Consider the following 15,949-nt stretch of genomic DNA (forward strand, 5'->3'; position numbering starts at 1 on the left):
CCTGTTTATTTGCATAAAAAGTATAGCAATAGCGGCCTTCCTACTTATCTGACAGACCGTCTTATTAAAGAACTACAGACCCGAGCAGCCAATGCGTTGTCTTTGTGTGGTGATTGGTCCAACTGCTACGCCTCCATTCTGTGAACGCTGATTGGTCCCTATCTTGACCCCTCCTCCTGGATTGTATTGTGATTGGTTATAGGGCAGGGGAATGGGCGGGTATGATGGCCGTACAGGGACCGCGTTGGTGCGTGAGGAGCGAGCGGCGTGTTTCCGGTTAGAACAGGCTAGGAAACACCAGTAAAGATCATATTAAACCTTAATGCCGATAAAAACCCTTCGAATTAAAGCAAAGCAGCGAAATACAATCCGATTGATTGTGTACAATTGAACGGGAGGCAGTCGGGAGCGAGGCAGCAGCGAGCATGGCGATGGAGACCGAGTTTCGGGAGATCGATGAGTCCGGGAATTGGAGCGCCATTTACCAGGTAGGACTGCATAGTACAGCGGAGACTGAGATGAAGTGGGGACGGACTGTGGGATGGGAAGAGGATTGACAGGACACGGAGGGACTGGGGACATTGAGCAGACCCGGGAGAGGGAGGGTGAAGTCGGGGCGGGTTGGGGAGATGAACGAAAGCTAGTGGCAGGTTTTTTCCTGGTTAAGAGAATTCGAAACTCGAGACAGCCGTCGGTTTTGAGAACGCCTGCTTTCTAAACCGGAATTCCGAACACTTCTAATCGTGTCATTTCATCGTTTATAAGAATGTTTAAAAATAAACTGTGTTTCTGTCGTGCCGTGTGTGGGTTGTGTGCTGTTTTACTCCATTCACCCCAGTGTACTTTCGTTTTTATAGTGTTTTTTTTTACTGTGGTGGAGTTTTTACTGCTTCACACTATAGGCTTACTTGAGGTGCTGTCACTACAGTTACAGATTGTTTATCATTAAAATGATTTTAGGTTTATACAGAACGGGGTAGCGTTTCATTAAATGCTAATTCGTTATGTAGATGCGAAACCACTTGCTTCCCTAAACGAATTCCACAGTTCTGTATTTTGGAAGTTTGAGTTGCAGGCTCCCTTGGGTGCTCGTCGCTATCGCTGTACACTGATTGGTGGCCGAGGTGACCCACTCTGTTCGGCCATATGTACATATTGTTGATTCCAACATTGCAAGTTTATTCAAACTGTGTTGTGTCAGTTGTGTTATTTGATAGTGCAGGGCCGTTGCTGTACATTCGACAGTTAGAGAGACCGCTGTGTTTTTTTTTTTGTTTTTTTTTACTTGAGTGGAAATAGCGCATTTCTACTAGGTTGTCACTGTACTCGTATCAGAGACTGTGCTGCCCCTCCTAACTTCCTTCAAAGAGCTGTTAACCACGAAACCACAGCTGCGTGACTGTACAGCAGCCAGGGTGTGGGGCTGTTACTGGGGTATGATGAAAAGTCACTGTGTGATCAGACAGTTACTGTATACTCACCTGCACTCAGTCTGATGAGCACACATTCAGTGTGACAAGACTGGTTTGGAAGGAGATCACACTGAGTTAGAAACTCTCTCCAGTCCTGGGTTTCAGAGTTAGAAACTCTCTCCAGTCCTGGGTTTCAGAGTTAGAAACTCTCTCCAGTCCTGGGTTTCAGAGTTAGAAACTCTCTCCAGTCCTGGGTTTCAGAGTTAGAAACTCTCTCCAGTCCTGGGTTTCAGAGTTAGAAACTCTCTCCAGTCCTGGGTTTCAGAGTTAGAAACTCTCTCCAGTCCTGGGTTTCAGAGTTGGAAGGAGATCACTCCAGCCCTGAGTTTCAGAAGTTCCCTCAATGAAGTGTATTATTTAAAATGACCAGTAGGCAGGAGTTTTGAAACCCTTTTAATGGAGAGTGTCAGATCTATTAGTCAGATATCTTATTGGTCCCATGTGGAAAGATGCTGTTGTAATGGTCAATTATGTTAATACCAAACCTGGTACTAACATCATTTAGCATGTTCAGACCATGTCAGATTGTGGGGACATAGGGATGTCACAGTAAACCGCGGTATAAACTGCAACGGTTTTGAAACCACAACCATTTTTCTATACCATGATTACCAAATTCACACGGTTTAAGGTGATATGGGTGCATTTTTTTATATACCGTTTGACCATCGGTGAGCCACTGTGTTCATTAGATCTAACTAATGAACACAGACATCTCAAGTTCTGCAAACTGCCATGCATGAGATTATCCGAGTAGGCTATTAAATAAGTGATGTCATATTTAATATAAACTGCCCTACTAAACAATGATCGCTAGCAAATGTGATTGTCAGTAAATGAAACACAAATACTCAAATATCAGCAAGAACAAGGCACTGTAACTTTTCATCACTGCCTTCCTATGAATTTACCAAACAAGTAACAGCAGCTTTATCTATCATATCGGTCAAGAGAAACACAGTCAGCACACACCAATGCAGAGGATCAAAAAAAAAAATAAGAACATAAGAAAGTTTACAAACGAGAGGAGGTCATTCAGCCCATCTTGCTTGTTTGGTTGTTAGTAAGGGCAGCAGTGTGGAGTAGTGGTTAGGGCTCTGGACTCTTGACTGGAGGGTTGTGGGTTCAATCCCTGGTAGGGGACACTGCTGCTGTACCCTTGAGCAAGGTACTTTACCTAAATTGCTCCAGTAAAAACCCAACTGTATAAATGGGTAATTGTATGTAAAAATAATGTGATATCTCGTAACAATTGTAAGTCGCCCTGGATAAGGGCGTCTGCTAAGAAATAAATAATAATAATAATTAGTAGCTTATTGATCCCAGAATCTCATCAAGCAGCTTCTTGAAGGATCCCAGGGTGTCAGCTTCAACAACATTACTGGGGAGTTGGTTCCAGACCCTCTCAATTCTCTGTGTAAAAAAAGTGCCTCCTATTTTCTGTTCTGAATGCCCCTTTATCTAATCTCCATTTGTGACCCCTGGTCCTTGTTTCTTTTTTCAGGTCAAAGAAGTCCCCTGGGTTGACTTTGTCTATACCTCTTTTTGAATGTTTGAATCAGATCACCGCGTAGTCTTCTTTGTTCAAGACTGAATAGATTCAATTCTTTTAGCCTGTCTGCATACGACATGCCTTTTAAACCTGGGATAATTCTGGTTGCTCTTCTTTGCACTCTTTTCAGGTGACCAGAACTGAACACAATATTCTAGGTGAGGTCTTACTAATGCATTGTAGAGTTTTAACATTACTTCCCTTGATTTAAATTCATCACTTCCCACAATATATCTGAGCATCTTGTTGGCCTTTGTTATAGCTTCCCCACATTGTCTAGATGAAGACATTTCTGAGTCAACAAACTCCTAGGTCTTTTTCATAGTTCCCTTCTTCAATTTCACTATCTCCCATATGATATTTATAATGCACATTTTTATTGCCTGCATGCAATACTTTACGCTTTTCTCTATTAAATTTCATTTGCCATGTGTCTGCCCAATTCTGAATGCTGTCTAGATCATCTTGAATGACCTATGCTGCTGCAACAGTGTTTGCCACTCCTCCTATTTTTGTGTCGTCTATAAATTTAATGAGTTTGCTTACTATACCAGAATCTAAATCATTAATGTAGATTAGGAATAGCAGAGGACCTAATACTGATCCCTGTAGTACACCACTGGTTACCTCACTCCATTTTGAGGTTTCTCCTCTAATCAGTACTTTCTGTTTTCTACATGTTATTGGTCTGTAGTTACCTAGTTTGGTTTTGTCTCCCTTTCTGTGGATCGGTATTACGTTTGCAATTTTCCAGTCTGTCGGTACAACCCCTGTGTCAAGAGACTGTTGCATGATCTTGGTTAGCGGTTTGTAAATAACTTCTTTCATTTCTTTGAGTACTATTGGGAGGATCTCATCTGGCCCAGGGGATTTGTTTATTTTAAGAGCTCCTAGTCCCTTTAACACGTCTGCCTCCGTTATGCTAAAGTTATTTAAAATTGGATAGGAACAAGAAATAAGTCCCCTAGATGCTGCTTAACTTTGTAACGGTGTCAAACCCACCTTAACCTTTCTTCTTACCTTTGTGTTCGTTGCTGTTAACATGCAGGCCAAAAAATAAATAAATAAATAAATTTGCAGGCGCCGTCTTCTCATCATTAAGTTTTGCACTCTGCTGAGAGATCAATGGGCGGGCACTGCATGTCTTAAAACAAACTCGATTGGCTATTGCTAGGTAACACTTTGCTTCTCTTATCTAATAGGCTGCCGTCCAAACTGATAAAGGTGATGAGAGTATTCAGTTGCAGTGGTCACATCCTTACCCCCTGTCGTTCCAGACTGAGTCCAGAACATGTTAATATTTTGATGTCTCTCCACAGTAATTTGAAATAAAAAAGCAGCATTATTTTACTGAGCCTGTGTGAGCTGGAGTGAACACTACTTCCAGTTAGGTAGTGCCTGACTGAACTGCTGTATCAGTGTGTTGGATTTGTTTTAAAACTTTAAATTCGTGAATTTTCTTGTTAAATGTCCTCGGCTTGAGCGTATTTCTTTTAAATAGCCATTTAAAAATGGATTACACAAAAATGACATTATACCGTGGTACGACAGTAACCGTGGTATATTTTTTGACGGTTACCATACCGTCAAAATTTGATACCGTGACGTCCCTATGGGGACATATCCATCCCTCTTGAGAACACAAGAAGGTATTCCACATACTGCAAGTCTTTTTATTAGACTTTACCATCCTAACACCTCATTTGCTTACCTAATGACATCTAGGTCTTAAAAAGCACTTCTTCAGTTTCCATGAAACGGCTCCTTGCCATTTCTTTACTGCCGTGTAAACACTGTTGGTAGCGCTCATGGTCCTCAGCTCTTTAGTCACACTGATGGTTCTGATCTTGTGGAGTGTGATGTCACACTGATGGTTCAGATCTTGTGGAGTGTGATGTCACACTGATGGTTTTGATCTTGTGGTCTGTGATGTCACACTGCTGGTTTTGATCTTGTGGTGTGTGTGATGTATGACACCTGTGTTCTAGTTGATGTTTTGAGTAACATCTTTAATTGAATAAAACCCCTAGTTTAACCCTTTTCAATGTTGTTTATCGTTGAACTCAGCACTGCTAGGAACGGTAACTCCACTCCAAGCTGAGGATGACTCTAGCAGTATATTCAGGTACATGTGACGGTAATAACTCCACTCCAAGCTGAGGATGACGCTAGCAGTATATTCAGGTACATGGAAATGTACTTTCCAAAAGGAGTGTAGTGGTTCATTGTGCATGATATATCTTATTGTAATAGAGGTTTGTGCAATAGGAAAAACTAAATAACATCTTTGTAAAATTCTTTGACAGTTGGCCACCCCCTATTAAGACTGGATTCTGTTGGTCCGTTGAATTGCATTATAGCAAATTTTCACTGGACTGTAAAGATTCTACTAAGATAATCAGCAAATTCTAGAGAATTTTAAACATTTAAACTCTGAAGTGGTTAAAACCCAACTGTATAAATGGGTAATTGTATGTAAAAATAATATATCGTGTAACAATTGTAAGTCGCCCTGGATAAGAGTATCAGCTAATAAATAAATAAAAATAATAATAATAAACGTTGAATATTATGCTAGACGTATAATCGGTCATGTGACAAATTTCACCAAACACATATTTTATAATGTATTATTTGAGTTATTTATCATCCTGTCCAGTCAGTCCGTTGCTTATTCTCCTGCTGTGGTGCCTCCGTCAGGGCGGATATTATGTAAAGGAAGGGGGTTGGCAGTTGCCTTCAAGTGGCTTTTCTAATTGGTGCAACAGAAAGATTGACACGGGGCCGGGTTTTGTTCTCGGTCGATCTGGCGCTTCATTGGTGCACTCTGTTTTTCTGCAGTAGTAGGCGTGGTATGGTATCAACTCCACGGTATAATAAAGTTAAAGACAAGCTTTTTTTTCTGAAGTTTGTTATATATGTTTAATAAAATGGCATCTGTAAACAAATGAACAATGCTTTTGGAAGTATTCTGAGGAACCGGACGAGAAACCCGTGGTATGTAAATTACGCAAAACAAAAATTGCAGTAACACAAAAACACATTCAATGCTTCACCATTTGAAATGAAAACATTCTGAAATAAAAAAAAAAAAGTAAACATCCATAATAAACAGAATGCTTCGTTTATTTAGCCCTCCCACCCCTGTGAATACGTACAACAAGTTTTAAAAACTATATATATATTAAAATATGTGGATTTCCCATTTGTGGCATTGATCCCTAAACAGTAGCGTTAATATAACAATGTATTGGAATTTGCATTTGATCTCTATCTATCGAGAGAGTCTATTGACTTTTTTAGTATTACAGGCACTATAAGATCGTTTTATATTTTAAAAAACAAATTGTTTTAAATGTGTATGGGTGAATCTACCGGTTAATCAACTAATGCACATAAATGAACTGATCAAACATCTGAATCGAGTGACAGCCTAAATAAAACACTTAGGTGTTTCATTTATTTATTTATTTATAAAACTTTGTAGTTTAAGTCTTTACCATGTTCAAACGTTATTTGCTTATTTAGGGTTTCTTTGCTTAGAAAATACTAACCAGGGCTGTTAAAATACATCATAATTTGGCTTGCTACTATTCGACTTTTATTTTTTTGCCAAATCAACGATTAATGTCAGCGTTTATTTTAGAAAGAATTTACCCTTTTTTTTCGATCTATTATTTTTCAATTCAGGCAGAGAATGGGTGAAATTGACCTTTATGCTTTTAAAAAAAAAAAAAAAAAAAAAAAAGTGTGCCATTGAAAAACATCTCATTTAGTGAAATCCTTTATCATATTTAACATGCAACAAAACCATGGTTACCAACCTTCTAATAAGCGGAGCTATACCTTGTAAAAGATCCTACACAAATTTTAAAGATGTTCTCAAGTATACTGTAGAAAACGCTGCATACACAGACTTTTATAGCACAAATTATAATTATTTAATTATAAAATATAACTGAAAATGTGCACAGAACAAAACATTAGATAGTTGTACAGAACTAACTTGCACTTGTTATTCAGAGTCTGAGGTCCGCCCCTCTCCTGCTTCAGCACAGCTGGACTCGGAGTCACTGGAAGGTAAGGCAGTCGCGCCCGCTTCATCCTGCCATGGAGACTTTAGCCGTCGCTCAGGGTATTGTGCACAATATTTATTAAGTGTTTTTCTCTTGCACCCCATTTTCAACTCAAACTAGTAACTGTCACTGTATACCTATAGCAAAAGCTTACCTACACCTTAACCCGCTAATTTCAAAGTAGGTGCTTTGAATGACAGGTGCTGTAGCTGGCAAATGAAAGTGCACAGTCAGTGCATGTCTTGATGATTGACAGTCATGTAAACTGTCGATGATCTGTTCCCCCTCAACACAGGAATACTAAAGCGGTGGTACATGTTATGCATGAATTCCACAGAAGACCTCCCTGGCTATCTGTACAGAAGCATTCCTAGGGCTACTGACATTCTAAACATCATTTTAGATCCTCAAAATAACTCCAAAATGAGACGTGTTTCAAGTATGACTACCCCCCCCCCCCCCCCACACACACACCCACAAAAGGGGGTGTATCTCAGCAAATCTTCATCGATGAGTTTAAGTGTTTGGCCTGGTTTCATACCTGACCTCTGTCTTCCATTGCACACAATGTCAGCAACATGAAAGTGCTGAGGAGGGGGTTTTCCTGGATGTTGGTTGATTTGACTCACAGTGACCCTGTAGTGAGATTGTGTGAAGCGGGGCACAGTCTAATGCTGGGAGCTCTTCAGTGGTAATGTTCAGCCGTTTCAGGGACTAGTTCCTTTAGTGTCTCTTCCTCTCTTGTTTCTGTGCTGCTGTTGAAGCTCATGTTGGTGTGGGAATGCTGCGGGTTGAATGAGGCTCTTCGAGGGTTCACTTATTATATGATAAATGTTTCAGCAATGACTGGGACTCTAGCAAGACTGGACACGTGAGAGTCTAGTTCCTGTACAGCACATACCTGTGAGCCTCCTAATGCTTTCACAAGTACACAGAGCTAGCACAGCAGTTCCACTCAGTCTGCTCTGTACTCTGTACAGCTCGCATCTTCATATCTGCAAAACGACCTCAAGTGCAAGGCTTGACGTTAACATCGTATTGGACAGTGGAGTACACAGACCTACAATACTGAACAACACGGATACAATTTCAAGGTATAAAGTTTCTTTTATAGACCAAAAGTAAAATTAAATAGCTGTTAAACATTACGATTTTATGAGATAAGAGGCAGTGACCTAACAGGATATTAAGTTTATTCCGTGTCTATAAAATGCTAATTTAATCTGTCATGGAGAATGGCTGCTCCAGTTTGGTTATAATGTTAACCCTGGTTTCACCCATGCTAAAAATGAACACACAATAGGTTGATAATTCTTACTTTATCAATTCTGACTACGAAAAAACAAACAAACAAAAAAAAAACAGCTAGCTATAACGTTACCATGATCCAAGTAACGTCTTCCTTGTTTTCAGTACGAATCAGAGAAATACCGTCTTTGAGGTGCATTCATTCATCTGGTTTCATTTTATAATAGGTTATCACTGCCTTGCGTATGTCCCCTGTTTTACTAATGAAACATGTGCTTTAACACAAAATGTTAGCTATAAACATGCAAACTAACTAATGCCACTGTTTAATAAAACAAACCCAGCGTGTGTTTTTTCTTTGTTGATTTCCCTTATTCTGTTATTACTTCTTAGTTAATTTCTTCCAAATTGTACAGCATTTATGAACACAAGAACACCTTGCTCATTGGTTGTTAGTAGCTTATTGATCCCAGAATCTCATCAAGCAGCTTCTTGAAGGATCCAAGGGTGTCGGCTTCAACAACATTACTGGGGAGTTGGTATCTGCATACAACATGCCTTTTAAACCCGGGATAATTCTGGTTGCTCTTCTTTACACTCTTTCTAGAGCAGTATCCTTTTTGTAACGAGGTGACCAGAAATGAACACAATATTCTAGGTGAAGTCTTACTAATGCATTGTAAAGTTAACATTACTTCCCTTGATTTTAAATTCAACACTTCTCACAATATATCCGAGCATCTTGTTGGCCTTTTTTATAGCTTCCCCACATTTTCTAGATGAAGACATTTCTGAGTCAACATAAACTCCTAGGTCTCTTTCCTAGTTCCCTTCTTCAATTTCAGTATCTCCTATATTTATAATGCACATTTTTATTGCCTGCATGCAATACTTTACACTTTTCTCTATTAAATGTCATTTGCCATGCGTCTGCCCAGTTCTGACTGCTGTCTAGATCATTTTGAATGACCTTTGCTGCTGGAACAGTGTTTGCCACTCCTATTTTTGTGTCATCTGCAAATTTAACAAGTTTGCTTACTATACCAGAATCTAAATCATTAATGTAGATTAGGAATAGCAGAGGACCTAATACTTGATCCCTGTGGTACTCCACTGGTTACCTCGCTCCATTTTGAGGTTTCTCCTCTAAGCAGTCACTAAAATGTCAATGTCGTCTATAAAGTGCTCAGAAATAATACTGAATTCCGATTTAGATTCAAATACATACAATTCTTTCACTGGATCGGATGTCAGCGAGTGTGTCAGTGAAGACATAAGTGAAGAATATTTACCATCAACGTCAAGTGACAGTGAAGAGGCGGTGCCAGGCTCTGTGTGTTGCTCCATGCTTCAGGAGTATCATACGCTGAAGCATTAGACACTCCCACTCCCTCTCCCGTTGTTTGTTTATTGCCTACCTGTTATATTTTTTTGTCAGAACCTTTCCATATGACCTATAATTAATATTTATTTGTTTTATTTACTGTAAAAATGATATGTCTGTATTTTCAGTATTCGTTTCATACATACAAACCTATAGCTTTCAGCTTTTTGTACGCTGTACTCGTAATAATCAAGTGCATGCAGAAGACAGAAAAAAACCTCACTCCTGTAGGGTATTTAGAGCTCCCTACTCAAAGGGTTAAAAATAAAAAGACCGGGTGGGAGCTGACATATATTACAAACCAGTCATTGGAACACGTTGCATGAATCTTTGAAATGTAGCGGTTATTGTGCTGGAATTAACTTTCATGTTCAAAACAGCTTGGTTGTAATTTGTAACCTTATAATTTATAAGGTCATACAATGCAGGGTTCAACGATAATGTGGCATACATAGGGCTTCTGTTTTTTATTAATTTTATTTTTCGGTGATTTATTTTTAGCTATTTTCGAGTTTTATGTAAATTGTTTTGGGTTTTTAAAAGGTAAAGTGTTTTCGGTTACTTTCCAAAATGCTTGAGCGTTTTTTTTCTGTCAATATATGTATAGTAACTTGACAGTACTTGCACACTTAAGTTGTAGTTTCTTTCCATTGTGGTCTTCCACAATTAAATCCCTATGGTCACGGGCACATTCTTCTGGAGTTTGTGTGTAGACATTTTTGTACATTTAGCCAAAATTCTTAAAGTTCTCTGTATCTTAACTGTAATACAGCTTTAAATCCTACTAACAAGCCTCCATCCTGATTGTAATCTCGTTTTAAATCTTGCAAGCGGAATCTGCAATAGAAATGTAGGAATGTGCTGTCACTTGGTAGTTGGGGCGGGTTTAAAGTATTCAGAACGAATCAATGATAGATACAAGTCAGGAAGGCGGGATTTGTCCAGCAGCACTTGGAAATGTATTTATTATTATTATTTTTGTAGTAGGTTTTATTTTTTAATGAGAATAGGGTAAAGTCAACATGAATTGATTAACCAGTTCCACAGTTTTTCTGGTGTGTTCCGGTGTTTATTGGCTGTCCACAGATTAATTTAATTTTTTTTGTGCGTTGTGTTACCAGTTAAAACCAAAAATTAGAAGCCCTAGGCATACGTTACATTTTTTTGTTTGTTTTGTGGTTTGTTAGTTACCAAAATCTGTCAAGAGGATAATTTTGTACGACTTCATTTGCAACGATGAAACATAACCTGGTTCACCGTACTGATGGCATATCAAATGCATTCTTGTAGAACTTATGGATAAAACAAAATACATTTGGACAAGGAATTGCATTAGTTCCATTACTTAGTTGAGCACAAAGTGGTTTCAATAAGTACTGTCTGATTTAAATATAGGCCTACTATGTGATAGTTTGGGATATTCAGTCTATTTTTAAAAAAGTAGGTAGGTGTATGTGAGGTGTGCGAGTACAAATGGAATGTCCAGACAGTAATTTATGTGTAGAAGAATAAACAGGTTTATTATGATCTCTCTCTATACAAAAAAAGAAAGTAATCAACAAAGAAAACAAAACGGCGTGAGGGAGGGGTTGCTGGAGTAAGAATCCAAAAGAAGAGAAGTGAAAACGTCCTTGGTTGTCTTCACGGAGTCCCCAGACATAAAACAAAAGGGGATAGAACAGAAAAGAAAATATTAGTACAGTTCTCCAGTATTTAAAAACCACCGCCAAACTTTCGTCTCTCCCTCTGCCTCGTTACCCCGCCTATTTTCCCTTCGGACCAACCCCGAACACAGTAGTACGTTCCCTTTAGTATGCAACGCCCCGCCTCGGTAGTCAGTGGAACACCAATCCCCAACTGACAAGTGTCCTTATAACTCACTTGACTCGAGTGACCGGGATTTACATACTCGTACTTCCGCCCCTCACCAAGGTGCCGCCCCTCATAAAGATGACTTTCGTCATGGTCACGAGACCTTGGTAAGGGAAGTCCCGAGTTGGTTTGCTGCCTTCTACTGTCGGGAGGCTGCATTACAGACCGAAACCCCTTTGACTCATCACATATCCCACCCCTCAGAGTGGAGCCGAAGGAACACTCGGAAACCTCTAACCCCTCCTTTTTTCCCTCCCTCACGGGAAAAAAAAATCAGCATTTTGATGTAACTTACCCGCACGATGCCTTATTTGAAAGGTGAAGGGTTGGAGTGCCAGGTACCACCGTGTAATCCTAGCGTTTGAATCCTTCATCGTGTCTAACCACTTTAAAGAGGCATGATCTGTGATGAGTACAAAGGGTCGTCCCAGAAGATAGTATTTTAAAGACTCCACCGCCCATTTTACTGCCAGGCATTCTTTCTCCACTACCGAATACCTCTGTTCTCTGGGCAGTAACTTCCGACTGATGTATAATATCGGGTGTTCTATACCATCTCTCTCCTGGGACAGAACCGCCCCCAGACCAGTCTGCGATGCATCTGTCTGAAGGATGAACTCTCTGCTGAAATCCGGGCTTACTAATGCTGGGGCCTGACTCAAATTAGTTTTAATAGATTCAAAGGCCGTCTGACACTCTGCACTCCACTTAATTTTATTTGGAGCGTTCTTTTTAGTGAGATCAGTGAGAGGGGCGGCTATAGTGGAAAAGTGTGGAATAAAGCGGCGGTAATAACCAGCCAACCCTAACAATGATCTCACCTGGGTTTTCGTGGTAGGTACAGGTGAATCCAACAAAGCCTGGACTTTTGAAACCAACGGTTTCACTCTACCCTTACCCATTATGAAACCTAAATATTTAGTTTCTTCTTTTCCAATAGCACACTTTGCCATGTTCGCTGTGAGCCCCGCCATCCTCAGAGACTGTAAGACGGCTTCTAATTTATTCAAATGTTCTCTCCAGGAAGAACTATAAATGACTACATCATCGATATACGCAGCTGCGTACTCTCGATGAGGTTGTAATACCCTGTCCATCAGTCTCTGAAAAGTAGCAGGAGCTCCATGAAGTCCGAACGGCATAGTACAGAATTGAAAAAGACCCTCTGGTGTTGAAAATGCCGTTTTCTCACGAGAGGCTTTCGTTAATGGAATCTGCCAATATCCTTTCGTCAGATCCAGAGTTGAAATAAACCGAGCTCGCCCCAGCTTGTCTAAGAGTTCATCTACTCGAGGCATGGGATATGCATCAAACTTGGAGATAGCATTCACCCTCCTAAAATCGATACATAGCCGTAGTGACCTGTCTGGCTTGTCTATTGGTACAATTGGGCTACACCACTCGCTTCGGGAAGGTTCAATTACCCCGTGTTTCAACATACACTCCACCTCCCTCCGAACAGAATCTCTCCGACTTTCTGGAATGCGATACGGTCTCTGTCTAACTCTCAGACCTGGCGGAGTGATAATAGCATGTTCAATCAAATGCGTTCTTCCAGGCACGTTAGAAAACACATCACCGAACATATTAATTAGATTGCTCACCTCTTTGTGCTAAGATCAGGAGTTAATTGTTCCCCCATCGGGACCTCAATTGCTGACTCTGGCTCAGTTGAGGGTCAAAAGTCCTCTCCTTTCTGTGCAGGAGATATAAAATGGACCTCCCATTCTTTCCACGGTTTGGGCTGTCGGATCTCATAATTGACTTTACCAATTGCTTGAATAACCTCAAAGGGACCCTGCCATTTAGCAAACAACTTAAATTCCGATGAGGGCAGCAACAACAACACTTTGTCTCCAGGTCGAAAGTTCCTGATTCTTGCATTTTTATTGTAGCTTTGCTGCTGCTTCTGCTGTGCCGCTTTGAGATTATCATGCGCCAATCGACCGACTAATTCTAAGCGATCGCGTAACTGCAACACATATTTTACTACATTTTTAGACTCTCTTGACTGTTCTTCCCAGCCTTCTCTTATGAGATCCAAGATACCCCGCGGCTGCCGACCGTACAAGAGCTCAAACGGGGAAAACCCTGTTGAGGATTGTGGTACCTCACGAACTGCAAAGAGCAAGTAGGGAAGCAGTTTGGCCCAATTGCGTTTTTCTTGATCTACAAAGCGGCGCAACATACTTTTCAAAGTCTGATTAAATCGTTCAACAAGCCCATCCGTTTGAGGATGAAAAACTGAGGTTCTAATTGAACGGATTTTCAATAATATGTATAGTTGCTGAATACAGCCTGACATAAAATTAGTGCCCTGATCAGTGAGAATTTCTTTTGGGATTCCCACCCTAGAGAATTTTTTACCAATTCGTTTGCTACAACTTCTGCGTTCATAGAGCGTAAGGGAACAGCTTCTGGATATCATGTTGCGTAGTCCATTACTACCAAAATATACCAATATCCTGACTCTGCTCCCTCCAGAGGGCCTACTAAATCTACACCAATCCTTTCAAACGGTACCCCAATAATTGGCAGTGGAACCAGAGGTGCGGGGCGAACTGACTTAGGGGCAGCTAATTGACATTCAGGACACTCGGATACATACTTCCGCACAAGACCATAAACCCCTGGCCAATAAAACCGGGCCAGAATTCGTTCCTGGGTCTTTTCAGTTCCTAAATGACCTGAAAATGGGATATCATGCGCCAGTCTCATGACTTTCGACTGAAAAGGCCCAGGAACCAATAACTGTTTTACGAGTTGTCCCGTCCCGGGAGCCCGGGTTATTCTATATAATAAGTGCCCAGATACAGAAAAATGCGGAAATACCACCGGTTGTCCTTCCTGCATATCCTTCCCCTCAATATATCTAACCTGTTTCCAAGCATATTGTAACGTGGGATCATTTTGTTGTTCATATCCCAAGTCAATATCTTGGTCCCAATGGTTAGGTACACCTAGAGGAGTGTCTTTCATTACATGACCTTCCACCTCAGTAACCTCGCAGCCCCGGTTACACTGAATACCTACTCCCTTACCCTGCCGTTTAAGCGATTGGTTTACTTTTGCATCAGACCCCTCCCCTTGTCGTCTTAGAGTTCCCTCATATTTCTCCACCCGACGCTCTCTTCTTGTTTTTCTTGGGTGGATTTTAGGGTCAAACAGGTCGGATTGCAACGGAAAAATCTCGCCAATTGTTTTCTCCTGTTGCTTAGATTGTCCCCTGGTAGAAACTAAGACCATTTCCCGACCTAAAATACGATAAAAAAACGGCCAGTCTCTTCCCAGGAGAACAGGGTATGGTAAACATTGCGCTACAGCCACTTTAACGTAAGCTGAATAATCACCTACAGTAAGTCGTAACTTTAGTGGTGGGATAAACCCGAGTTTCTCCATGAATACAGGAGATAGCCACTTTACCCTGTGGCTCCCAGGCTAACCCATCTAAGAGAGCTTGCCGAATCAATGTTTGTGCACACCCAGAGTCCGCAAATGCGTAAGTACTCTTCCTGATAAGGGCCCTCCCGACATTCCCCAGTGCTCTTACCTGTTACTGCTGACCAAGATATTTTTGGCAGGTCCACCTCCATTACTGGACAATTCCTGGCAATGTGTCCAGGCTCATTACAACGGTAACACACTAGGGTAGGAGGCACCAACGGAGTTGATCTGTCCTGCGAGTCAATGACCGGCAGGTTAGGGGATTTTTCTCTCGCCCAGGATGGGGCTAACCTCGGCCTCCATGGTCTGAAGGTCTGGTTACCCTCTCTGGGCTTCCTTGGCTGGTTGGTCCGAGTCAGTTTAGGGGCAGGAGTGGGGTCTGAGCCGGCGCCTTCATTCGCGTCTTCATATGCCTCCGCCAGGATGATGGAATTCTCGAGAGTGGTAGGTCGATTTTTCTTAATCCACTCTCGATGTCCTGGCGGTAGTACAGACGCGAACTGCTCTATGACGATCTTTTGCACCAGTTCTTGGGGTGTGTGTTCTTCCGGCCGCAGCCACCGGGTGCACTGATCCATGAGATACTGTCCTGCAACCCGGGGCCGCGTCCCCTTGGACAGCTGGTATTCCCGAAAACGGCGCCGGTATGTTTCCTCCATGATCCCGAGGCGTGAGAATGGCTTCTTTTATTTTATCATAATGTAATGCTTCCGTGGCCGTCAAGGCTGTATAAGCTGCCTGGGCTTCTCCTGTCAGGCAAGGTGCCAGTTTCATGGCCCAATGTTCCCTAGGCCATTCTGCAGCCTCCGCCACTCTCTCAAAGGTGATCAAAAAAGCCTCGGGATCATCTTCCGGAGTCCTCTTCTGCAGCTTCGGTTGTGCTGCAAACATCCGGGCAACC

General features: G+C 41.3%; 1 protein-coding gene across 1 annotated transcript in view; it reads left to right on the forward strand.

Annotated features, from left to right (window-relative positions):
* The first annotated feature begins 208 nt into the window (after positions 1–208).
* The window catches only part of LOC117432607 (tyrosine-protein phosphatase non-receptor type 1-like), an 87,663-nt gene continuing 71,922 nt past the window's right edge, over positions 209–15,949 (forward strand). The window contains exon 1 of the mRNA XM_034054580.2: positions 209–488. Within this exon, the coding sequence (XP_033910471.1) occupies positions 426–488 (63 nt within the window). The 5' untranslated portion in view covers positions 209–425. The remainder of the gene's footprint in view (positions 489–15,949) is intronic.

This window comes from Acipenser ruthenus, chromosome 29 (genome assembly GCF_902713425.1).
Source record: "Acipenser ruthenus chromosome 29, fAciRut3.2 maternal haplotype, whole genome shotgun sequence".
In the NCBI taxonomy this organism is placed as follows: domain Eukaryota; kingdom Metazoa; phylum Chordata; class Actinopteri; order Acipenseriformes; family Acipenseridae; genus Acipenser; species Acipenser ruthenus.